Here is a 26,993-nt window from a genome sequence, read left to right as displayed (position 1 = left end):
ATAATTCATGTCGTTTTTCAAGAATGTTGACGTTCTTATCTCCTCATAACAACGAGATGACCGTCTTATAGAAGTGACAATCCACGAAACGAGCAGTAAACATATCACCTGTCAAAGGTTTTAAGTAATGAATGATTGAAGGAGAATCATATCCGATATAGATTCCAATCATTCGCTAAGGCCTCATATTTGTACGTAAGGACGGCGAAATCGACACATAGACCGCATAATCAAAAACGCGTAGATGCGATATGTCAAGTTTGTATCCGGTAACCAACTGAAGGGCGCTATATGGTTGGGTCGCAATAGGCCTCAGGCGAACCAACATGGCTGCGTGCAATATTGCATGGCCCCAAGTAGCGATTGGGAGCTTAGTACTTATGACCAAAGATTAAGCAATCATTTGTAAGCGCTTAATGAATGCATCTTCCAGGTCGTTCCGGGCGTGAACATGGGGTATTGGATGTTTAACTTCTACCCCAACTGACATGCAATAGTCATCAAAAGTTTTAGATGTGAATTATCCAGCATTATCCAATCGAATAGATTTGATCGGATAATCAAGGAAGTGAGCCCTGAGCTTGATAATTTGAGCCAATAGTTTGGAGAATGCAGCGTTCCTTATGGACAACAAACACACGTGTGACCAATGTGAGGAAGCGTCAACCAAAATAATAAAATATCTAAATGGTCAGAGAGGGTGAATCTGTCCACAAATATCTAAATGGTCAGCGAACGAATCTTGTCATAAGAAGGCATAATAATAAGTTTTCCCATGAAGCAGGTTTGACATGCAATTCCTTGAATCGAACCTAAACTTCAGGTTAGTGGATGCCTGTGTGATGATTTGAGGATACGACTCATCGATGTTTGTCCAGGGTGTCCTAAACAATCATGCCAAAGTGTTATTTCATGCATAGTCCCAGAGGTAAGGCCGGCCACATAGTGGCTTTCTATAGGGCTTATGGTCGTAGTATACAGACCACTTGGGATACACTTCATCTTTTCTAGAATACGCTTCTGGCCATATTCGTAAGAAGTTATGCACAAAAATTCAACTTCATTTTCTACATAGGTTTCAACATGGTAATTATTATCTCTAATGTCCTTAAAACTCAACAACGTTCTTCTGAACGTGGAGAATAAAGTGCCTCATCAATGGTCAAGATTGTACCATTGGACAACATTATACGTGCATTACCGTATCTTTCGTTTAGGTTGGATAGTTCTGAGAGGGTTGTTAGAGGTGCATTCTTAGGTATGAAGTTAGTGAAATAGATGCGTTCACGCAAAACGGTGTGCGTGGTTGCATTATTTGCCAGACAACTAACTTTTCCACTAGTCATACCTAGAAATAAAAATTAATGAATTGGTCACATGCATAAAAGTTCTAAAAACAGATATCCATTCAAAATAATTTAAGTATTCAAGAATGGTAATTAATAAACATTTAATATCCAAAAACAAATCACCAACAAATAATAATTAAACATAATGGAAATTGTTCAAAATTAAACCAAAAACAAGGGGTGGTCCAGCCACTCGGTGGAATTCGGCCCCCAGGGTTCTAAATTCAACTAAAAATAGTTCATGTCTAAGATTCTAATATTTCATAGGGGTGGTATCCTCCTAAAAGTCAAAAACCTCCATCTTGGTACTTTTTGGTTCTTCCACTTGCACGAAGTTTGATTCAAACTTCTTACGACGAGAATGATATTCAGCTATAACCTTCTGGGGAGCACGGAAAACACAGGACCAATGATCCTTTGAACCACAGCGATAACACATGTCCGCATCCATGGTTTTAGGTGTTTTGCCCTTATTCTTGAAGTTTGGGGCCTTGGGAGTGAGGTTAGGGCGCTTATGGGCTCGGTTTCCTCCTTTAGATGGGCTTTGGCTCTGTTGACCTTGACAAGGTGGCTTCTGGCCGTGCCTACCATGCATATGTTGGCATTTTAGGCATTGGTTCGTGCTATAATGTGCTTCAGGCACATCAGTTGCCCCCAATAGGTCGAGCTTGATGATTCTTCATTAATAGCTAATTTTGCTTTTCAACAAGAAGTAAAACAAAGATCAAATCTGAAAATTTAGTGAAGTTCTAAGCTCTATATTGTTGCTACAGGACAATATTGTTAGCAGAGAAGGTCAAATCAGTATTCTCCAGGAGATTCTCTTCAGTCAAGTTCTCGTTACAAAACTTGAGAAGTGATCGGATTCGACAAACTTCATAATTATATTTATTCACAAACTTAAAGTCTTGGAAGCGCAAATGCTGCTAGTCATGTCTTGCTTCTGGCAAGAAGATGTCATTTTGGTGATCAAAATGATCAGCCAAATCGATTTAGAGTGCTCGTGGATCTTCCTCGGCAAAGTACTTGGTTTGCAGTGCATCATGAATGTGTCTTCAGATGAAGATCATGGCAGTGGCTTTCTCAGCTTCTCCAATCGCGTTGTTCGTCTCATCTTCAATGGCGGGATGCAAATTTTTTGTACTGAGGTGAAACTTCACATCTTAGACCCACTTGAGGTAGTTTCTCCTAGGGACCTCCAAAGCGGTAAAGTCGAGTTTGTTCAAATTCGACATGTTCCTATCACAAAATAAATGGATAAGATGTGGTTAGTATAATGGAGAAAAAATCAATCCATTCACTAGGAGTAGAACATTCATGTTCTAATAGACATGTATTAGTTTAAATTTATATGAAAAAGCTTCAGGTTTTCATGGGTGATGTTTTTGAGGAAAACTTCAAGTTTTCAAACATGCCAAGGCATGTTTCTAGAAACTTCAGGTTTCGAAAAAAAATTATAAACTTCAAGTTCATATGTTCCTACAAACACAAATATATATACAGATATATGCAACAAGAAAATATGCAAATAGATACTCAAGTTTAAAATTATAATTGAATTAATTATTTGGACTTCGGGCCAAAATTAAAGTGTCTAAAAAAATTATAAAACCCAAATTGTCTAAAAAAAAAACAATTAAGCTTGGAGGCCAAAAATTATGGGCCAAAACCCACGGGTGGGTTAAGCAAATTTGTGCCGTGTAGCCCAGGCCCAAAAATAGAATGTGGTGGACACAAGTTGATCGGTTAAAAAAGAATTGGGTTGCGAGCCAAGTAGTAGCAAACGGGCTGCAAAAATAGTGTCCAAAACATAAGCCTATATGGACACTGATTAGATGCAGCATAGTGCAGGTGCATCGATGCACTAGCTGTAGGCTAGGATTGCATGCATGCGGGAACTCAAATGCACCAGCACAAGGTTGGGATCCGGTGCAACGCGTGCATGTGGAACACCATAACCCTTAAGCTGGTGTCACGTGTTGGGTAAAGCTGTGGTGTTGGGCCGCTAAGTAGGGCAGCCTAATATGGGCTTCGCGTTTTGGTGTCCAGAATACCCTAGCGCGTGTTAGGTAGCTTCGCCGGAGAAGGAGACCGGCACAACCACTACGGGCGGTTGAGTTCTGGGTTGAAAACCATGGTGTAGGTCCGTGAGTTCAATGGGGAACAAATCCAAGTGACAGAGAAAAGATTTCTCGATCGAGGGATTTAGAACCATAATTCGAAAAGAAAAAAAAAATCAAAGGAATTCTTTTGGAATCCCGTTCAATCATCGTTCAAGATGATTAAAGTAGCCCAAGAACATGACTTCTGGTCATGGTTGCCCAGAAAAGAAGATGGCAAAGCTGTGGCTCGTGACGGCGAGGGAGGGTTTTGCTGGGTTTTGGGATGATGTCAGGGATGACGTCGTTTTGGTTCGTTCACGGGGGTGGAGCTTCAGGCTCCACGAGGTTAGCTCGGGTCCTAGGTTCGAAGAACCCTAGAAGAATTATGTTTTAATTTTTTTATTTTCAATTAGTTCAATGCATATGTATTCAAATAATTTAATGCATGGATATATATTTGATGCAATTCATGGCAATATCAAATTCACATCATTCAACAATTATGGATTAAGGCATACACATTTTATGGAGAATCTAAAATTTGATAAACGTAAAGTTGGGTCATGCATTATGGTGAATATTCATGATATAAGGACGGCAAAAATATCGAGATAAAAACTATTGCTTTGAAAGAACCTGATTGCGTGATGATATTGGTGAACTGGTTTGATGCAGAAAACTTCCACGTCAGATTCCTAAGCACAGCAGTAGGAGCGTGCTGATAACATGTTGTGGCCTATATCTAACTGACAGGGAGAGGGGGCCGGCGGCATAGAGAAAATATAAAGAGAGATGTGTTTGTAGGGTTGTGTAGAGGATGTGTTATTCCCCCTACGCAGTACCTTTATTTATAGTATTAGAAGATAGAAGAAATTCTTCTCCTCCAAAGAATACAAGTCCTAATAGGGAAAAATAACTAGAATCAAATTTAATCTAGGATTTACACCATCACACTTAAATAAGAAATTTATAACACAATTCACAATGATTTTTCAGATAAGACAAACGGTATTAGGATCAATTGTGAATATCACTAAATATGTAATGTCACTTTTACCCTACATCTCTACACCACAAAAAATTAAGGCCATCTTTGATTAACGTTGCCTCATTTGTGTTGTCTAAAACAAATCACTCGATTTTTTTACTTCATATAGATGCAAATTTACGATTGTTCATTTTCCAGTTGGGTAGTAATTGATCAGCTTGCATATAACACTCTTCACGAACGCTAGAAAATTTCCCTTGTATCTTCCTCGTTACTCCAAGAAAATGAAGAAACAAAAAAAAATGGAAATGTCTGAAATCCCATCGCATTCAGATGAGATCGATTTGACATTCTCTTTGCTTGTCATCTTAACTCTGATCGGTTTTTGATTTTGGGATTGTAATCGCTAATGTATATCTTTGAACAAAACCCTAACCCTAATGCCCTGGTTAGTGGTACTCGATTGTCCGGATGATACCAGCATTGCCGACCATGACACTGTATATCTCTCTCTCTCTCTCTCTCTCTCTCTCTCTCAACGCTATGGGACCCAGCAGCCGAATCAGAAGGTGCAGTTTGTAGGGTTTTTAAGGGTTTTTCCATTCTTTTTTTTTTTTTGAACAAAGGTTTTTTAAGATTGTATCCAAAGCAATAAGATCAACATGATACAATCCTTGGAGCAAATATGAATTAAAATCTAAAACTCATTTTTATGGCAAATTTAGCCCAGGATTCCATCTGGGTTAGTGGGGTTGTCCCACTATATATGTGTATTTTTTTTAGTTTTATATTCATAAATTCATTGAATTCAACGATTAAGATCTAATTTGATCAAATCCAACGGTAAAAAAAAATCTAATGGTCCAAATTTAAATCCAACTGCTAAAGTAATTAAAAAAAATTATTTTATGTGTTTCATATTCTTTCGTAGTGTTACACGAGTTTCATGATCCAGTTTAGTGATTTTTCAATATTTATCGGAATCTAAATATTTTTAGGTTAAAATATTCATAAAATTAAATTAGGATAGTCCACATTTTTTTTCAAAGAAAAGTACTTTAAGAAAAAAATTATCCTAAATTCATTCTTTAACAATCTTAGGCTAAAAATTTAACGCATAAGGGTTGGTGGAGAAAAACTATTTCTGGATTAAAACGTAAATTTTTTAGGTTAAAAATTTTAGGTTTTAACCCAAGGATTGAAGATGATCTAAATATCGAGTGCCAAAAACAAAATGCCCTGATTGGAAGGTTAATTTAGAGATGTTAAACTGGTACCTTGCCACAGTCTCTAGTTTTGTATATTCTGAATGTGTTTTAAATTAAGGGCAGGAATTTTACATAAAAGTTTGATTAGATTACATTAATTACTGAAAAAACAATTTGACATGAGGGATCTAGGCTTCATTGATGACAATTTTTCCATATTTTGGGCATTAGGTTGGGATGGAAATCTTATGATGAAATTTTTGTTTCACTTATAGACATTGCACTCATCTCCTGTTCTTGCGTGTAGTTCAGTGTGCACTACATACTCCTCATTCATGTCGGATTAACACAAACCAACACAGGGCCCTTATTCTGGCTCTTAGAAGTGTGCATGCATCACGCTGAGCGCTGAGCACTGAGCAAAAGTAATTCAATCTAGTATTTGAGGCAGGTTAGTCCATGTTTGAAACCCTATAAACCTAGTAATAGTAATTCATTCTATTACCAGAGGCTCGACATGGCCGTACATCACACTGATGAGGGTAAAACTAACCTTTTTTGTCAACCTCGTTTCCCCTGTGCTCATTTGAAACCGAATATGTCTCCAACTTCTTTGCTATGCAATGTTTGCTCATTTTTCTTTCTTGGAAACTTGGGGGCAGTGAATATGTACGAATGCCACGCCTAGAAAACTGTTGCATTCACTTCGAATTGTACCCGTTCCTAGTCAGGAACTTTCATGGAGTACAAAGTGATTTCACCAAATTAATTAGTCATTTACCATCTTCACGACACCAAAAACCCATCAATCATCACATGTACACCTTCCTTACCCGTGGCTGGAAAAAAAAAAATCTTCGTTAGTTTTTACCCTAGAGAAAATTTGACCAAACAAATTCAGAACTGATGAGGCAATTTTGGCTGCAAGTAATTGTGTAGACCTTACAAGTTAATTGATGGACAGGATAAGCAAAATCCAGCAGTTCTACAGGAGACTAGGACTAAAAGGATCACATCATAAACGTACAATTCTGAGCCCTCTATGAGTCCAAGGGATCCACTTCATATTTTCATAGTCAAAATGTCAAAGGGGAAACCCTTGGTCAGTTCCCTTGGCATTTAAGTACCAATTAAATATGCAAACCAATCCTTTTGTCTTTCGACACGATTGTCTTTTGTGTGAATTATCAAAGCTCAAAAACAAAACAAATTGAATTTCAATTTGTACGTTGGTTTATTCTAGAAGAAGCAATAGTACTATTAAAGAAAAGATTATAAAATTTAGGAACGGTAAATATGAGTAAACCATTCTCAACACAAAAACTGATAAGATATGGAGAGAATAACGCACAACCAATCATAAATAAAACTCCTGATTCAACCAACAAGTCCAACACTTGGATGGATGCAGAGCTCTAATTCTAATGTTGGTTTTGTTTTTCTTAATTAGTTTCTTAGTTTTACTGTTGGTTTCTTCCTGATCAGCTTCACTAGATTTATAAACTAGTGACGACTAGACCACGGTACATTTTCTGATTTTAGGTTAATTTGAAAAGCTAGATATAGCTTGCCCTGAATGATGAATATCTTAATCGTAAACTGAAGACCGAAGTAATTTATTGACACAAAAGCATACAGTCACTACTGCACCACTACTATATAATTTTATATTGGCTTCAGAAAGCATATAGAATAATATATAGAATATTAAAAAAAAAAGGTAATCCCATGATTAAAGAAAATGTTCTATTTCTGTAGTGAAGGCTTTAGATTGTTTGATAGATCGCCGTATAAAATGCGATCCAATAGCTGCTTTGTCAAGCTGTCATTCGAACTGCCATCAGTTCGATCATCATATAACTATTAAGTTAATTAGGTTTAAACTTCAAACACAAAACCATAATCTCAATTTACGGCTGGGAATGCATGAAGCACATCAATCACAAAACTGCGCCTACATCTTTTTTATCTTTATCGATAATTAGGTTTAATTAATTAATTAATTGTGAATTGAACTAGTGCTCTCGCTGCAATGGATTGATTTGAACTAGTGCTCTCGCTATATGAAGCATGGCGATTAGCCCATAGTGATGAGAATTTTTGGAAGTCCTAATTAACAAGAGAAGACGCAGTCAAATCGAAATTTTTACAAATGCAATCAAGATTTAATAGTAGTTAGTTGCCTTATTTGTCCGATAAATATTTGTGACATGTTTAAAATGTAATTTATATGTTAAATAAAAACTTGTCACATTGTGAATTAAGAACAAGAAAGTATCTCTCCACTCTCTCATTTGAAACTTAGGACAGATTTTTCAATATGTTTAAAACAAGACTAAATACCAAATATCATTATACAATTAAAGAAAGGTTTTTTTTTATTTTTTTTCATGTCTCTTCAAATATTTAATGAATGTTATTTTGTCTCATATTTTGAACACACTAAAAACTCTCTCGAAAGTTAGGTCAACGTATAGAAGTGCACCTAATAATCCAGCCAAGGACAACGTGTAATCCACGGTAGGTGCATGCATTCGAAAACAACTTTAAATTTTAATTAAATTTTTAATTGTGTTTGCGTCATCATCATCATCATTCACACATTCATCGATCAGAGGTAGAGTTGGAAAGTGATAATATGCTCTCAGAAGTTTTTTTTTTTCCCACTGTTGATGTACCTCAATACTTAATTAATGAAAAATTTTTTTTTTTGTCGAAATTAATGAATTAATTAGGTCAGTAGTTTTCTACTAACTATTGTTTATAATATGCAGAAACTTCAACTTTATTGGTTGTCCTCATTTCCTTAGTGCAGGTTTTACGGATTCCCCTTCAAAGTATTATAGTTTAGTTGGCTTGTTTAGACATTAAAAAAAATAATTGGGGCTTCAACATGTTGGTAAAACTACACCAGCAAAGACAACTACTGGTGCACTAAAAGGAGGTTTCATTTGTGCGTTAGTCTTAGTCTGGAGATTATTTTAATTAATCAGGCTGCTTTAAATATTAAACTCTTTGAGGGTGGGCTCCGTGATCCTCAACACAAAGCTGCTTTACCATTATAAATTTAGAGTGAATGTTGTATGCAAATTATTACTAGGTAATAGACAAATTAGGGTTAATTAAACAATGACACGTGAATCCATGTGAAGAGGGTCCTTCATGTTTCTATACTATGTTAGGTAAACTTATTTTTCAAGCCAAAATTTAAATTTATGTAATGTGTCATCAATAAAAAAATAAGCATATGTTAATCAATTTTTGAGCAATAATTCAATTATCATCAACCATATCATATAGGTTACAAAATATGATTTAAATAAATGATCTCATTAACATTACCCAAATAAGATATATCCTTTGAGTGTCAAGGAAACATCCTTTTGGTGACAATTTTATATAATTAGTATTGTATGTAAACATAGAAGTTATAATATTAATGTTTAGCTCTTTATATCCCTAGTACCGTAAATAGTCATAGCATGAATGGGAGATGAACGTTGTGCGTGTGAAAGACTATTGATCATATATCTTTAAGATTCTTAATTTTTAGAGTTTCCATATTACTTATTCTTGCAGGAAAGAAATTTTCAGTAATGGTAGCATTATTCTTAGTTATGTATCTAACCAAGTCCCATCATGAATCAAAATAAAACCATTCTCTAAATAATTAGGGTTTTTTATGATGATGTGAAGCACGTATATGACCTTTGGGCTTCACATATGCGCTAATTAATCTGCTTTGATACCGTTGAAAAAGTTGCAATGTCATTAGACATCAATTGACAAATGAGATATAAACAAACGCAATGTTTGATAAACTTTCGATTTAAAATATTTCTGCATACTCCTCCTCACGTACTTTATATATCTTGACGGAGATGGCATTGTTTTGTACAATTTTATGGTCAATTTTTTCAATAGTAATGATCTTTTGCTTAACATAAATAAATTTTAGACAAGCACAGTAGCCAAAGTCGACCAGCAATATTGGTCCCATAATTAAACTAGCTAATAAAAATAGTTAAGGAAACAACATGTGTATTGGTTTCATAGAAAAGTAGACTTAAAATTTCACCTAATAAGATATAAGATATACAGATGAACATCCAAGACGAAAGAAAAACGTGGATGTCGCTTCCAATTTTTCGTATTTCTTATGGTTATTATATGTTAAACTAATTTCCAACATAATAATCCTTCATAACATTTTCGGTTAACACATTATTAAAAGGAAAGATCACTGCACAATACACATAATTAATTAAATCTACCGATCACACCACTTGGTAATTAAATCTACCGATCACACCACTTGGACAATATAATATAATAAAACATAAAATGAATGACCAAATCCAAGTAGTAGCTTGATTAGACTTGGTTCAAAAGATTAATTAGTAGTTTAATCAGAAAGAAATAAATCAAAATATCTCATAAATATCCTATATTTATTTATGCTTGTACATTTAATTTTAATTTAACTCTTCCATCAATATTATTTATGATTGGTTTCTTTCATGTTTTTGTCATTAACTAATATATATAAATACTCATTGTAAAACATTCATCTAATTTAAAAGGGAAATTCTACAGCTACACCAGATGAAGAAGAAGGAGCAGCAGCTCAAGCAGTACAAAGCACAACACAAATAAATCAAGTTTAAGTACCTCAATAATTTCCAGTTTCATTCTTCCTCTCAAAGTGAGTTAATTTCAAAGAGTAGTACTACTACTACTAAACACTCACTTCTCAATTTTATTCCTAATTAATTCACAATAATCCATAAACCCTAAAATTATTAACTTGATTTAAAATGGAGGCCTACCACCACCTTGACCATGAGCCCAAGATGAATAAGCTGCCTGCTGATCAAGGCTCAAATTCGGAAGCATATTCGATGGCAAATTATAAACCCCTGCCAATGCCGCCGGGTCTCCCATCCCACCACCTCCAATCCCCGGCGGCGACCCCGCACCTCCTGCTGCAGTCCCCGAACTAGTACCCCCTCCTGTTTGCTCTTCTTCCTCCTCCAATGGCAACCTCTCATACGTCGCATTAGAAAACGTTGCCGCGATCACCATCACGGGCCCTGAAGCCACAAGGGGGCCAACCACGCTTCCTCCAACAACCTGGCCTTGCCCGCCTGCCAAATATATGGTCAACCCGGTTGAACCAGGCAGTGCAGGGCCAGGCAAAAACGCTCCAGTTAAGGACAAAATCTCGAACCTCCCGTGAAGCGCCATGACCGCGCCGGGCGCGGACGGCTGCCTGAGCGTGACGTTGATGACGGTGCCGCTCCCACTCATGACGCAGACGCCTCGCTGCCTTCTCCTGGCGAACTGGGCGACGCTGTCGGCGATGTCGGCCCCACTGGATATCTCCATGACGTGGCTGCGGAGGGCGTTAGGGCTATCTCTAGTCACAAAGATTGGGGGTTTGGGCTTGTTTTTGGAGCCGGGGGGACGGCCTCTAGGTCGTCTTGTGGCGACTTCGATGGCTCCTTCCTTGGGATCGTCGCTGTTGTTGTCGTCTTCGTCACCGCCGGATCCTCCGAGGCTGCTGGTTCCGGTGGTGTTCATGGAGATCCCCAGATCTGGTTTCATGAGGTTTTTCATGGGGGAGCTGCCGGCACCTGCTGCGGCTGAGGTTTCGTTCACTGCTCCTCCTCCCGGTAGACCTACCTGTCCAGCCCACCACCGGTTCGCCATGATCGATTGAAAAAATAAAAATGAAAAGTAGAAAAAAGGAGGAGAGAAGAACGAAGATAGTGTAGTAATATATATAAATTTATAAAATAAAGGAAAAGAGACAAGTAGAAGATTAGAAGTGATATAATTAAGCTGGTTGATTATATAAAGAAAGTGTGATCTGTATAAACAGGAAATCTAGATATATAAGAAGAGCTTGAAGAGGTAGGGTAAAGAAATGGGGAAGAAAATTCAGAGAGCCCTAGCTGGGTCAGTAACAAGAGTGAAGTGTAAGAGAGATCTGATCAGGTACGACCAAGATATAAACATCAAATGAGGAAGAATTAACTTAAAAGTTGGGGTTTTTTGGGGATGAATTAACTTGGGTAGGGTTTGGGTGGGTGTCAAGGTCAAAGACTGTCTTGGGGAAGCTAGCTAGCTTTGGGTTCCTTCTCTCCTTCTTTCTTTTAGTTTCTCTCACTACAAAGTTCTCTCTGTCTTTCTCTCTCTGAAAAATTAGATGGGATGAGAATTGGGGATAGAGATGAAACGAAATGAAATGATGAATGGGGGAGGTGGTGGTGCGTGGTGTCGGTCTTGGGAATTAGGGTTTTGTTTGGGTGGGGTCGAGTGCGCGGGATGAGAATGTGGGATGCACGTCCTCCTCAACTCTGATCTCCTCTTGTAGCGAAGCGTCATATGGTGCCCTACGCAAGAAACTTGACAAGAAGATCGATTTTCATGTGAAAGTAGTATCATCAATAATGCATAATTACATATAACCCAGCCACCCTAAGTTTTTCAATTGTTATTTTAGCAAGAACTTATGATTTTCACATGCTATTTTTCTTCATGTATATTTCTGTTTAATTTCAGTATTTAGATCGAATAAAGTAAAAGCGAATCAAGAGCATCAATAAACAAAGAATGCAGATGGACAAAAAATAGTGTGTGTAAATTATATGTCAAAATTAAGTAACTCATTTAGAATTGCTTTTTTAAAGCACTTCGGCTTAAAAGCACTTCTATTAGAAGCACAATGAAGATTTTAATGTAAATGTGAGTGGTTCCTGAAAAACACTTCTAACTTTTTATACCCAGTTAACATAGTCTGAAACGTTTTTTATAATCTAAAAACATTTATAATTATTTTAAAAACACTTTCAAATATGTTCTTAATTGTTTGAACATATTTTTTCAAGTATACATTCCCTCTTCTGGATCTCATATATTATCACATGTATAAACTCATTCATAACTCCAAGATGTAATTTGGGATTTTGTTTTTGTTAATATTTTACTCCAAACAGATGAGTGAGCACTGAGTATGGATCTCTCATGCATGATCATGTCATATGAAGAAAAGGAACTACGCACATACGTACGCAATTTTGGAATGCAGTACCAGTGCTTTTAGCTCAACTTGCTCCTTTCCTATGCTTTCTAATTAGCATTCCCTAGTTTTTAGCATTTTCTTCTATTCTATAAGAAAAACATATAATAATTTGAACAAAAAGTTAAGCTTATATGCTGGTAAATTAACATAAAAGCGACCATTTGATGAAATACTATATAATATTTAAGTCTTCAATACTACTTTATTGAGTTGTTTGAAAGTGTTTTTAAAATAATTGAAAACGATTTTAGATAAAATGTTTGTGGATTCCAAGAAGCACTTGAATGTACCACTAGTTATATGATTCTTATAAGTAGCACTAGTTATGTACTTTTCAAATTTCACTTACACTCTATTTGGATGAGGAAATTTAAGATTACTAAGGAATGTTAAATTGATGGAAATTGAAACTACGGAAATCTATTTTCTACAATTTGTGAATTTTCTTGAATTTGTTAATTTTCTTGTTTGGTTAACCTAAAATAACAATGGAATTTGAATATAGAATTTGATATTTTTAAATTCTCACTCATAGAAGTTGGGAAATGACATCTATTTACAATATTGAATTTAAACTTGGGAAGTGGGGGTCCCAAATTTCAAGTTTTTTTTTTTTTTCCACGCAGAAATTCTAAATTTCTATGTTTGTGAATCTAAACAAGGGAATTGGTACATGTCAATTTATAAATTTTGATTTTTGTCAAAATTCCAAGCTTATTCCCTCATCTAAACATAGTTTTACACTTTTACTAAGAATTGGTTCTAAAAGTATTTTTACAAAAAGCGAATTTAGTCATTTTAAAAACACTTCCACGAGTCTTGCATCTCTACTTGGGACTGAGCTGGCTAGTCCACTGGAAAAGGGAGGGGGTGACACATCCCGACCCGGAATGTCCAATAGAACCCCGAATCGAGCTGTGTTGGCCGACACCTAGAAGGTGATGAAGCCATAAAGTGTGATAGTGTATAAAATGTGAATAAATTTAAACTTAAAAGTGCCTATATACACAACTACGCGGTGAGCATGTATGGACCCATTTCACACGTGATACAAAGCATAAGACAAGTACAGTGAACAAAGACAATAATTATACCATCAATATAAGCCACCAGAACTGGGAGTGCCACATGTCCTCGTCGATACGGAACCATGATACTAGAGCCTGGAGGGGTGAAAAATAGAAAGTGTGAGTGGTCAAAACAAAGATTTTCAAAATCATTTCCATTATCAAAGGTAGTAACCCCTCGCTGTAAAACTCGAATAGTTTCCAGCAAATCATACTACGTAGAAGTATGAAATCAAAAGTATACTAACAGTAAACTCAGAAATATAATACTACTCAGCCTCTCATTAGCAATATAAATAATCATGTGCTTAATAAACCATATTAGCACGCAAGCTGGAGTCACCTATATTGACCTGTACGACTTATTCATATCTCATCACATATCTCATCAATCATGGCTAGCATATAAGTCGGAGTCACCTATAGTGACCTGTACGACTTATTCATATCTCAGTAATATGTCAGTCGGAGCCACCTCTTGTGGCCTGTACAGCTGAACCCATAGCTCATCACATATCCTTGCACACGAGTCGGAACCACCTATAGTGGTCTGTACAACAGGCTGGGTGTAAATAAATACGCTCAAGTGCTACAATCACGTGAAGGCTGTGCGAAGTATCGCAAGTCACCTACGAGTCAGAACCACCTAATGTGGTATATACGACAGGCTGGCACCTACCTTGGATTCAAGGTGAGTGTGTGGTGTGGGAGGTGAACGATCACGTGAAGGCTAGGCGCTAGCCACGGGCGGGAGCATTAACATCGGGGTGCAGGTTTATGAGCTCTAATATATCTCAACATAATCGTACTCACTACCATCATTATCATCAAAGTGTACTTACTTGAATCTCACCTAAGCGTCCGCAGCGTCATTTGACACTTCAAAGCATTCACAATAATTAGATTCAGGTAATATACATATGAATAGGCCATGATACAATCTAAACCCAAACATTTCATAGTGTTTCCAGATATATATATATATATATATATATATATATATATATATATATAATATAACATAGCGTGAAATGCATAATTTGTAACGCCCCACTTCCAAACTACTTAGTTTTGGGAATAATTATCGGTGTTAAGCCCAACTAGACACTAGTTAAATTAACTGTCACTACTTACGTTTCCTTACTTCAATTTCTCGATTCTTCATACATTGATTTATAACCAACATTTAACCACCAAGACATAGGGTTAAATCTCATGTTTTTCACCAGATTCCTTCGCATTGCTCATTTTCCCAAACAAAGCTTTTGTCTCGATTATTTAATCTCACTTATCGTATGGCTACATCTCACGTCTTGTTAAACTGCCTACGTACCCTAAACATGGATCAAGCTATTCGTAGTTCACAATAATTACTTCAAAGCATTCACAGTAATAATAAGCAATAATCGATTTATAAACGTTTGTGGAATTATCAATCATATATATATATATATATATATAGACACACACGATAGGAAGGAAAAGACCCACTCACCTGAGGTCAGAGCTATGACTCCCTAGCATGCTTATCGAGACATTACGAACCAATGTCGCTTGTGGCCAAGTCTAATTTGGCCGGGAAAAGCTCCAATTTTGCTCCAACCCGTCGGAACCCTAGATTTTGGGTGTGTTCAATTCGACCTCCAAACTTGCTCTGACGCCTCCACCACTACCTAGGCTTTGTTCCTGGGTTTTAGGGGAGTGTTCTAGTGGTGTTAATTGGAGAAAAACATTTCACAATTGATGGATTTCGGCCAAGGATACCCGCGACACCCATGGTGGTTTTCCACCAAATTTCAACTAAACTTTTCCTAATTTTGGGTGAAGAGGGTAGAGAAGAGGTTATGGAAGAGGTTGCAAGTGATAAATGGGTATGTTTCATTGGAAAAGTGGTGGGAAATTGGCCGGAATTTCACCAATTTGAAACCGGGTTGGATGTGTGGTGCACGAGTCCGATTTGGGTGCTCCTCACCCCTCTCCTTTCTCTCCTTGTTCTCCCCCCTGATTGGCCGTCCTTCTTTCTCTCTCCTCTCCCGATTCGCCACCATTTCCCCTCCTTTTTACTCCTGAAACTCTCCCTCTTTTCTCTTGCTGCCATCAGACAGCCTTCCCCTCTTCTCTTCCCCCCCCCCCCCCCCCCACACTTTAAAATGCCCAAAACATAATACTAATAAAGATTATAAAATATATATAATAAAAATATAAATAGTAACCAATACAAAAGTACTTCTTGGGTTTATAGTTACGAATATTTAGTACGTCTCACAACACGTGGGTCAATGAAAGTCAAAACCTTCGCCTCTAAGGCATTATCGTAAATTCACGCTTTTAAAATAAAATATAAATGTCAAATTTAAAACGGATTGTCACAGGGGGGGTGTTCAAGAAAACCAAAACATTCAACATTTACTCACACAATCTTTTCAATATTGTCCCTATATAACTCTAAGTTTATTAATGTAAATCTTCGATATTGTCTCTTGTAAAGAAGCATGGCCATGTACATGTCTTAATTTATGACCACTCCATCATCTTTGCATGCTTGTTTTATTTTCTTAAATTTTGAAACACACAATTTGCTCTAACGAGGGTACGTAGTATTTTCATGTTTTTTTCCATACTCTTAAACGATTAGTAGCCCTTATATCTTATTTAGAGTAATTTTTGGATGGATCGGATAGCAAACCAGATTTTCAATTCCAATCTAAAAAGATTAAATTGGAACAAATTTTGGGAATCGGATTTTGTCTCTCAATTTTATAAACATAATTCGGATATTTTACAAATTTTTATAAAAGTTTTCAAACTTTTGTGTACATGCAATTTAATATGCTTTAGTTTTGTATGTATTTGTATATATTTCTAATTAATTATATAGTATATAAATATGTTTTTAAAAGTGAGACAAGTCACTTCATACTATGTTTCACCGTACAAATATCGTATATAATACCCTTCACTATTAAATAAAGAATGGCTCTTGAATTTGAATAAAAAATTGCGTTTCCTTAATGATTTTAGAAAATACAAATTGATAAATAACCAATCAAATTAGTATTTATTTTTTAAAAATCAAAACTCTTCCCAATTTTAACTATAACAACAATTATGGGTATACGTAAATCTCGCTTCATACTATGCTTCACCATACAAATATCATATATAATCAAAAATTTTATTTTCTTAATCATTAATTTACAAATATACACTAAAAATTTAATCAAATTTTAAAAGCATTCATTATCCATTTTTTGTTGAACAATCGACGGTTTGGATATATTCATGCTTTTCTTGATGTAGCTTAAAATAGTAATATAGTCAAATAAAATAACATAACAATAAGAAAAAGACTGTAGAGGGTTACTTAGATGGATAGTTAAGTTGGGGTGGGTTTGAATAATCTTACGGGCCCAAGATGCATTGATATTTACAATGGGCTTGGATTAAAGCCCACAATAGGAGTTTGATATCCATTAAAAACAGAGAGATCCAATCGGGTTGGAACTCCTCCCTTTTTGGACAAGCTCCGAACCAGTTCGATAGAGAGGGAGAGGGACATGGCTGACGACCTGTTTGAAGGCCTCCCTCCGCCGTCTGCAGACCCTCCTCCTCCTCCTTCTCCTGAAATTCAACTCCGGCAACCGCGACCGGAACCACCAAAACCACCAAAACCTCGAAAAACAGCTTCTTTTAGTTGCGACTCTTCTTCCCCTGCTCCTGCTCCTCCTCCACCTGCTGCCCCTAAACCAATTCTCAAATCCGCCCTCAAGCGGCCGAATCCCGCGGATTCGACCCCAGAAGGTAATTTTTTTTGGTTTTTGGATACATTGCTTTCAAACCCATTACTCGTAAATTCTTTGATTTTATTTCCAGCAGCTTTAAAAAAATTGCCTTATTAGGGTTTTAGTTTTACATTAATTTTCGCTGTTGAAGAACCCTAGAAACAGAATTGAATTCATTTAACTGTCAGGGCTGCATTTGTTTTTAGTTATTGTATCCCTGAATTAATGTACAGAAGTTATGCTCTCTGTACACAATTAGGCTTTTGATATAAACTTTCGGAATGCAGCTTTTCGTAAAGGAAATGCGGTTACTTACTGTTCGAATTCTAGCTGGAAATCGGAGTGTTGACGGTTTCTTTGTGTTGGAATTCTTGCTAGAAATTAGTGTTGACGATTTAATAAAGTTTGATTCTTGTTTATTTCTTCATGTATGCAACTTGTGTGAGATACCAACGTTTTAATTCGATCAAATGAGCTAATATGTTGGAACTGGTTTTTAGAAACTGTGCCGGAAAAGAAAAAGTTGAGGTTCAAAACCACGACGGATGCCTCAGAGCAACAGGTGATAGAGGCGATGCAGAAGATAGCTTCGCATATAAAGACTCCTGCGAAGTTTAGTAAGGCTTCAAAGCTTGCCATCCAGCTTATTCAGGCAGGAAGTGTGAAAGCTGAGACTAGTGATTACTTTTTTGCTATACTAGAAGCCGCAATGGAATCTCCTACTTCTTGTACGGATCCTTCCATGCGAGCTGATTACCATGCATTGTTTTCAGCAGCACAAGATGCCTCTGAGGTAAGACTGAAAGTCTGCATATAATGCACGATAATGTTAGTATTGGTTCATGAAATTTTTATTTGAATACTCAACTTACAAGGATTAAATTTTCGTTTTAGTGTCTCGATAAGAAGCAAAAGAATCAATTAACGACATGGACAATCAGGGCAGTGATGGCAAATGAATTATTCACCGACGACAGCTTCCTGGTGAGAACTTTTCCTATGGCAGTTTGTGATCATAGTTTCTGAATCATGTAATGAATAGCTTCTTTGGTATATGATTTGATGAGAAGGATGAACCATGCAACCAATTTGGATACATATGCATTCTAAACTAATATTTTCATTTAATATTATCTACTAATAAATTTCAGTGTGGAACTACCATCTGTTTTTGTGATTTCTTCACCAACCCTGACTTACCTTTTTTCTGTCTTTCATGTTCTTCCTCTTTTTCTCGTCATGCATTTGTTATGTGAATGTTTACACAGTTTTCAAAAGCAGCTGGACGGTTAAAGGAAGCCATTTCTAATCTGCCTGTTGCAACCGAGGACGATGACAGAGAGGAAGCAGCTGTGCTGGAAGATGGAACAAAGATAGCAGATGAAGATGACCAGACGAAGCAGGACGTGACTTCAGCTGCACCAGCGGAAAATAATGATGAGTTGTCTGATCCTTTTGGGCTTGATGCATTTTTAACTCCTGCCTCTACAAAGAAAGATGATAGAACAAAGGAAAAAAAAGATAACAAGATCACGAAGGAGGAGGAAGAGACCAAGAGATTCCTCAGGTCAAAAAGGGAAGCCTTGGTTCTTTGTTTAGAGATAGCTGCTAGGCGTTATAAAACCCCATGGTAAGTTCTCGAAAACTTTAAATTCTTCGATGCGCTCTTCTCAGTATCCAACCTAGTACCATCTGGAGAGCTAGAATTTCTTATTTTATATTGTACTTTTACTTTGCAGGTGCCAAACAGTCATAGACATATTAGCAAAGCACGCCTTTGATAACATAGCAAGGTTCACATTGAAACAAAGGACTGCCATTGAGAAACTTTGGGTTTCCATACGGGAACAGCATAATCGTCGAAAACAAGGGAAATCTGTTACTGGGAAACTTGATGTCAATGCTTTCGAGTGGCTGCAGCAAAAATATTCTACTGAGAAGATCAGCATTCGGCACTCTGTTAGTGGTAGCGGAGGTCGTAAAACTGAAACGTGGCTTGGATGACAATATGTTTTCGATGTGAAAATGCGGATCATTCCTTAGAAGGAAAAACACGAAAAATGTGTAATTGTTGATCTGAATGAATTAATCACATTTCGAATTTACGTTACATGTTACAAATAATCGTCGTTTGCTACCAATAATCACCACAAGAACAAGATCCTTCTCTGAAGTGGTGAAAGCGATTCCGGTCCCTTACTATAATTACCCTCCCGTAAATTTTTGATAAAAGCTTTGTTGCTGTGTGGCAATCGTCACAGACTCGGAGGTTCTTCACAACCCGAATCGGGGTACCTGCAGCAGTAGCGATCAAACCGAATGCCATGGCCAGTTTCTCGCTGTGATAGTTAACCGCAGTTTCTTTCTCTTCCTCATCTATGTTCTGCAACACGACCGACGTGTTAGGAGTGTAACCTGCCTCGTTCAGCTTCTTGATCATCTCAGCCAGCATTTCGTAAATTTTTCCGGCTTGAGGGTGCGCTTTATCCCCCATTACGAAGTCATGGACCGAGCCATTTACTTCGATCGAGCTGAGACCGGGTTCTTTCTTGGTTCCTCTGTCTTTCATGGCTTTTCTCACCCCGGCAACTTCATTCCATCTGTTTGATGCTGCATAGATGTTCGACATCAGAATGTTGTATCCACAATTTCGAGGTTCCAACTGGAGAAGCTGCCTTGAAGCAACTTCAGCCAAGTCGGGATTTTTATGAACTTTGCACGCAGCGAGCAGGGCACCCCATACAATTGTGTTAGGCTGTATGGGCATGCTTTTGATCAGTTCATGAGCCTCGTGGAGTTTCCCAGCTCGACCTAACAAATCCACCATGCATCCATAGTGCTCAACCTTCGGAGCCAATCCATAGACACGAACCATTTTCTCAAAAAATTTCTCTCCTTCTACCACCAATCCAGCGTGACTGCAAGCATGGAGAACTCCGATAAATGTGATGTCGTTAGGCTCCACAGCTTCTCTGTTCATTTGTTCAAAGAGTTCCAGAGCTTGTTTTCCACAGCCATGCATAGAAAATCCTGTCATCATGGCATTCCACATACAAATGTCTCGATTTGTGGCTTCATCAAACAACCTGAGAGCCATATCGATTTCTCCACACTTCGCATACATGTCAACTAGAGCTGTTCTTAAAATGACATCAACTTCCACCCGTTGCTGGTTTATATATGAATGAACCCACTTGCCCAGGTCAAGGGCTCCAACTTCTGCGCATAACGAAATCAGGCTAACCATTGTGACTTGATTTGGCCTTGCTCCGCTATTCTTCATCCGAGCAAAGAGCTGTGAAGCCTCATTAGTGCAATTGGCATGCACGTAAGCTGAGATCAAAGCACTCCAAATCATAACATCTTTGTTATCCACACTATCAAAAACAGCCCTTGCATATCTGGTTTCTCCGCATTTTCCATACATGTCGACCAAAGCAGTGGCCAAAGGCAAAGACATGACAAACCCATGTCTCAGAATGTAGGCGTGCAGCCACTTGCCTAATTCCATAGCGCCAACAGACCCAGACTCGATAATCAAACTCAGCATCGTAATCTCATTCGGAAAACTTCCTTCCGCCAGCATTCTGTTGAAAAGTTTTGCTCCCTCGTGTAAATCTCTGCAATGAATGTACCCCGCGATCATTGCAGTCCACGAAACAATATTTTTCTGTCCTAACCCGTCAAAGAGCCTCCTTGCATAAGTTAAATTTCCACACTTGATATACATGTCGATCAAAGCAGTAGTAACAGGAACTCCCAATTTCTCGTGCTTGCCATTCCTCACAACATGAACATGCATCGCTTTCCCCATTTCGATATCAGCAACCCCCGCAAAGAGATTAACCATGCTAATCATGGCAATCTCACTAGGCCTCACTCGAACACGATGCATTTCCCTTATAAGTTCCAATGCCTCACCAAACAATCTGTTCCTAACACAGCTCCTAATCATTGTACTCCAAGAAACAACATCTCTGTCAGTCATTTTATCAAACAGCAAGCGAGCTAGCACCACGTTCCCACTTTCGCTATACATTTGGATCAACGCATTGCGCACGAAAACATCACCATCCAACCCGCTCTTCAGCGCGAAGCCGTGCGTCTCCTTTCCCAAAACTGCGAAAGACGATTGCCCGCAAGCTTTGAGGACTGATGGAATGGTGAAACTGTCGACTTGGGTATCCATTCTTCGCATTTGGGCATATATTTCGAGTGCAATTTCCGGGCAGTTGTTCTTAATGTATGAAGTTATCAAGAAGTTGTGCTGAGCTGCAGGGCTTAGCTGGGTTTGGAGGTGGGTGAGAGGGGTTTGCTGGGTGTGATCAAATTGGGTTTTGATCATGTGGGCATGGATTTGCTGGGTGTGGTCAAGGTTGGGGTGTCCATGGGGGGTGGAAGAAGTGGTTGGTTGGTGGGTAGATGGGTGGGTTTTTGGGTGTGGGGTGTGATTGTTTGGAGAGGTTTGGAGGAATTTGAATTTGGAGGGAGGAAGGAGGGAAGGTGGAAGGAGATGAGGTTTGGTGGTGACCATTGTATGATCCATGGATGTGTAGGCTTTGGAGTTGCATCTTTTTCTCGATGTATCCATCCCCATGAGAAATATCTTCAACATCTTCTCTTCCATCTTCTACCTCACAATTGGGCTTCAGCTTGGGCTGGGCTGAATATCTTCAAACATCTATTACCATACATCTTCACCATTGTTTGGTCCATGGATGGACAGGCCACCATTGAGGCTGAAGAAGTTGTCACAAAGGACGAGACATTGTTCTAAAAATCCTCGCTTAGGCGCTAGACGACTGGCCACCGTACCGATTAACATTTAGGTATTTGAAAATTAAAAAAATGCGCCTAGACCTACTGAGACACCCACTTAGATACCCGCCTAGCCTGTCCAGACCTGCCTAAACACCTGTCTAGAGTTGCAACTCATTTAGATAGAAAATAGATAACTTTCCTTTTGCATTTTATTGTTTCCAATAAATTGTATGATTCTAAGATAACTTTCCTTTAGCATTTTATTGTTTCCAATAAATTGTATGAGACTTATTGAACACTTAAATAAACACACATTGTATGTTTATTTCTCATGTTTTCATTATGTTCGAATACTTCATAATATATATATATGTCATTTTATTTTCTAGTTTATGATGAAATTATATATATTTTAAGTATAAATAGACATTTATTTACACAAAATACAATAGATTTATTTAAATCCGCCTAATTCACCTAAGCACTAGGCCCCAATTCGCCGTCCGACTAGCACTTAGAGTCTTTTATAACTTAGACGAGAGAAGGGTCACCTTCTCTCACCCCAAAGGGCGGCTAAAGAAACCACAACCGAAGCAAACCAAACAGAAGGGAAGAGAGAGTCTAGAGAGAAAGCGAAACCTCTCTCTCTCTAAACTCTCCCACGAGACTCAATTCATAACTATAAGTTGAATAATGTCACTCTGTGGCCGTATGTCACTCACACTCAAATTTCTTGGACTAAAGCTTTTGTGTTGTATGAAACTATGGTCAAATCTCATTTTATCCTGAAGTCACGATGATCCATTTTTTTGCCTTGATCGATTCGCATTTTGCCCCATCATCGTAAACTTCATTAATACATTGCCAAACAAATGATTTGGATAAATAATAGATCTGCTATTTACAAACTTAACAGATTAGTGGCAAAGTGAGACACATAACATCAATCAATATAACAAGACGAGTCATCGCGAATTGTAAATGTGAGAAGAAAAAAAATGCTCATAAAACAAGGACGACCTTGCAAAAGAGAAAATTTTCATTGTGATCGAAATACGAAGGGTACACCACGTATTTTTATATAAGTGGTAGAAAATTTTAATTTTTTAATTATTAACTTTTTAACACATATATCCTACCATTTGTATAATAACACGTAATGTACCACCCAGTGTACCTGTCACACTGAAAAATTTCTCATTGCAAAAGTAAATTACCAATTTCATCCAAAACCCTACATCCCATCCCCTTGCGCCTCTATATAAACACACCTTAAACCCTGGCCTCTCATCTCATCTTCCTCACTGTTCGTCTCCAATCCAAATCTCATCTTCAGGTAACGTAATCTCTCTCTCTCTCTCTCCCATCTTTTCTGTAATTCAAAGTTTCTATCGTTTCTGTTCAATCTGTGATGCCATTAGATCCCATTTCCAAAGAATTAATATTTCAATCGTGAAATAAATGAATCGAGAAAAAGCACATATCGAAGGCTTATGGGCGATAAATATGAACAGCCCATGCGCTCAAAAATTGTGCAAAATCATAAATCTTTCTTCTTTTTTTACTATATCCTCTCGACATTGCCCGAGGATTTCGAAGAATGATGACATTGCTAATTCTTGCTGTTGATATCAATTTATTTGTGTTCTTTGATGGGGTTTGTTAATCTTTATTTGTTACTTGATTTGTTTATTGGGTTTTTGTTATTCAAAGTGTGAGAATTTTGAAAGTTGTTGCCCGATTTTGTTGTTAGATCACGAAAAATATGTCAAAAGTATCGTCTTTGTGAATTAATTGATGTGTTAATTGATTTGATCTATATGTTTGGTCTGATGTGGTTGTGATTGGTTTTGACAGATTGGAAGTTGTAGAGAAAATGTCGAACCCGAAAGTTTTCTTTGACATACTGATCGGAAGGATGAAGGCGGGTCGACTTGTAATGGAGTTATTTGCTGATAAAACCCCGAAAACTGCTGAAAATTTCCGTGCTCTTTGCACCGGAGATAAGGGGATTGGATTATCAGGGAAGCCACTGCACTTTAAGGGATCCACATTTCATCGCATTATCCCGAACTTCATGTGCCAGGGCGGAGATTTCACAAGAGGCAACGGAACTGGGGGAGAGTCGATTTATGGGGCGAAATTCGCAGATGAGAACTTCAACTTGAAGCATACTGGCGCTGGAATTTTGTCCATGGCGAATTCTGGACCTAATACGAACGGTTCACAGTTCTTCATTTGCACCGCAAGCACACCTTGGCTTGACGGAAAGCACGTTGTGTTTGGAAAAGTGGTCGATGGATACAGTGTTGTTGAGAAGATGGAAAAGGTGGGTTCAGAGCGTGGGACTACTTCTGAACCTGTTGTGATCGAAGATTGCGGTCAGATAAAAGATGAGTGTTGATGTTTGAATAGTTGGGGAAGTTTCAAGTAACGTCATAAGCTTAGGGTTGCTTTTAGGACTAGTTAGTTTCAAGTTTCAAGCAAAAATTGTGTTTTGTTTGAGAAAAGTGATGTAATGCAAATAATACCTTGAATGGATGTATATTTTCTTAAATGCTTCGAATGTGTATAATCGCGGCGGTTATTTATCTTTGTACCGTGTGTGGTGACTTGGAGCATCTTTAACGACTTAAAAACAGAGTATGATTGCAGATGATCTAAGACTATAATGTGATTACGAAGAAATAGTGAAATTTTGGGTTCTTTCATTGTAATGAGGTCGGATTAACTAACGGAACCATGTCAAAGTCCATTCCAAATTGTGCTAAACAGGCCTTGAGGAGGCATTTTGTAAGAATGAAACCAAACCATAAAACCAATTTGCAATATGCGAAGTAGTTCAACCTCTTATAACCATTGCAAGTTTCCTCCCCTAACTGATGTGATACTCTTTTACCTTCACATTCCCTCTCATGCGTGGTGAATTCTCAAGTCAAACATGTGGACAACACGAATCGGGTGACGTAGAGCACGTGCGGCCGTTAGGCTTCATACGTGGGCCAACCTAACTCTCTGATACCAGAAAAAGTTGAGGTTCTACCATAAAAGCAATTGGCAATACGAGGAGTAGCCCAACCTGTTATAAACTCAATCAATTGGTAATATAGAGAGTAGTTCAACCTCTTATAAACTCTTGCAAGGTTTATCTTTTGACGATGTAAGACTCTTTTACCTTCACATCCTCATAGTGAGAATATGAGGAAGTCCCACATCGGTGAATGCATGGACTTATAAGGAGTTGGGCTACTCCCCAAACTTCCTTCATGGTACCATAGTAGGTTTATCCCATATGTGAAGCTCAACGACCATGTGTTCCACGTTACCGAATTTGTGCACATGGGGGTGTGTGAGAATATAAGAACAAAATTCCACATCTGTGAAGGACCAAATCATGCAAGGGCTTATAAAGAGTTGAGTTACTTCCAATATCGCCAATTGGTTTTGTAGTAGAACCCTACTTCGTTCACAGGCCATCGAAAACCGTAACAAGAACCAGAGACGGTCTGCCGAGCCCGAGGGTGGTGAGAAACGTGAAGGGGTATAGGTAGTTCACATGGTTTATGCACATTTTGTACGTACTCAAAGCTTTTAGAAAGGAAAAAGAAGAAGCTCCAAGATCTGCCGATAGCCTTTATACAAGCAAATGTGTATTTTAGCTACATTTAGGTGATGGGTTTTGTCAATTGCTTCCAGATTTGAAGGTCGTCATGTTTTCACAACATTGAATATAAAAAGGGGGGAGGTTGAAGTTGAATACCCAAGATATCACACACTCCATTACTTGAAAGTACAATGGCAACTGCTGGTGAGTTTTGTGAGCTACATTATTATAGTTCAGAGAAACGATTTCCACACATCTCTGTTCTCTCTCCGCATGCCTTGCTTATCTAGGAGGGGAAAGAAACAGGGGCGTGCAAAAGGAGAAAAAGGGTGCATAAATCACTTTTTCTTTTGTAATTGTTACTAATAATATTTCAGAAGTGAATCTGATTACATTGCTTCCATGGTGATCTGTAAAATCTAGAGACTCAGTTTGTTTCACTTCAATTTCATACCCCATCAATCATGGGATGCATGTATTTATAATACTTCCATAATTACAGATTGGGTTTGAAAACCCTAGATACAAGAAGTTGTGAACAACTAAAATACAATCAGATCCTAAAGATAGGATTACAACCACAAGATCAGATTACAACAGAAACAAATACCAATCATTCCTATAAACTAGGAACGGCTGAAAAGATAGAAGTTTAAACCAAAGTAAACTCCACAGGTTTCGGTGATGTGCTGGACAGCTGACTTCGTCCAACATGATCATGATCAGATGGTCGAAAGTTTACCACTATCCTTAGCATTGATGGAGGAGGAGTGAGAGGCACCATTCCGGCGACCACGATTACCTCTATAGCCTTTGCCACGACCACGTAAGGTACCAGGGCGACCGCCACGAGTAGCAGTGGGAGCAGTGGGTCTAGCATCAACAGAGACGACAGCTTGCATCCTTTGTTTCCGCTCAGCAGTGAGCAGAAGGGCCTCTGACGCACTGTGAGATATGGTTCCATCACGATCCTGAGGAGAAGCCACAGTGCTTTCACATGCAGGGCCAACACTTTTAAGAACAATGGCAGCAATGTCTGAGTCAG

The 26,993-nt window shown here is 38.0% G+C and overlaps 2 protein-coding genes and 2 pseudogenes across 4 annotated transcripts; 2 read left to right on the top strand and 2 right to left on the bottom strand.

Annotated features, from left to right (window-relative positions):
- Window positions 1–10,281: 10,281 nt before the first annotated feature.
- On the bottom strand, window positions 10,282–11,909 carry LOC137744100 (AT-hook motif nuclear-localized protein 20 pseudogene; annotated as a pseudogene). The gene has a single exon (XR_015954136.1). The product of XR_015954136.1 is annotated as an AT-hook motif nuclear-localized protein 20 pseudogene (transcript).
- Window positions 11,910–17,299: 5,390 nt separating this feature from the next.
- LOC137745139 (uncharacterized) lies at window positions 17,300–19,693 on the top strand. The gene is made up of 5 exons (XM_068485027.2): window positions 17,300–17,602; window positions 18,084–18,376; window positions 18,478–18,567; window positions 18,852–19,213; window positions 19,323–19,693. The coding sequence occupies exons 1-5, from the start codon at window positions 17,359–17,361 to the stop codon at window positions 19,585–19,587; spliced, it is 1,254 nt and encodes a 417-aa protein (XP_068341128.2). The 5' UTR covers window positions 17,300–17,358; the 3' UTR covers window positions 19,588–19,693.
- Window positions 19,645–22,334, bottom strand: LOC137745138 (pentatricopeptide repeat-containing protein At3g26782, mitochondrial pseudogene; annotated as a pseudogene). The gene has a single exon (XR_015954135.1). The product of XR_015954135.1 is annotated as a pentatricopeptide repeat-containing protein At3g26782, mitochondrial pseudogene (transcript).
- A 1,257-nt stretch (window positions 22,335–23,591) lies between these two features.
- LOC137745647 (peptidyl-prolyl cis-trans isomerase CYP19-3) lies at window positions 23,592–24,901 on the top strand. The gene is made up of 2 exons (XM_068485636.2): window positions 23,592–23,680; window positions 24,202–24,901. The coding sequence occupies exon 2, from the start codon at window positions 24,221–24,223 to the stop codon at window positions 24,746–24,748; it is 528 nt and encodes a 175-aa protein (XP_068341737.2). The 5' UTR covers window positions 23,592–23,680; window positions 24,202–24,220; the 3' UTR covers window positions 24,749–24,901.
- Window positions 24,902–26,993: the final 2,092 nt, after the last annotated feature.

Source organism: Pyrus communis, chromosome 12, assembly GCF_041283825.1.
Source record: "Pyrus communis isolate YQ-2024b chromosome 12, ASM4128382v1, whole genome shotgun sequence".
Lineage (NCBI taxonomy): Eukaryota > Viridiplantae > Streptophyta > Magnoliopsida > Rosales > Rosaceae > Pyrus > Pyrus communis.
This window is presented reverse-complemented; position numbering and strand designations above follow the sequence as displayed.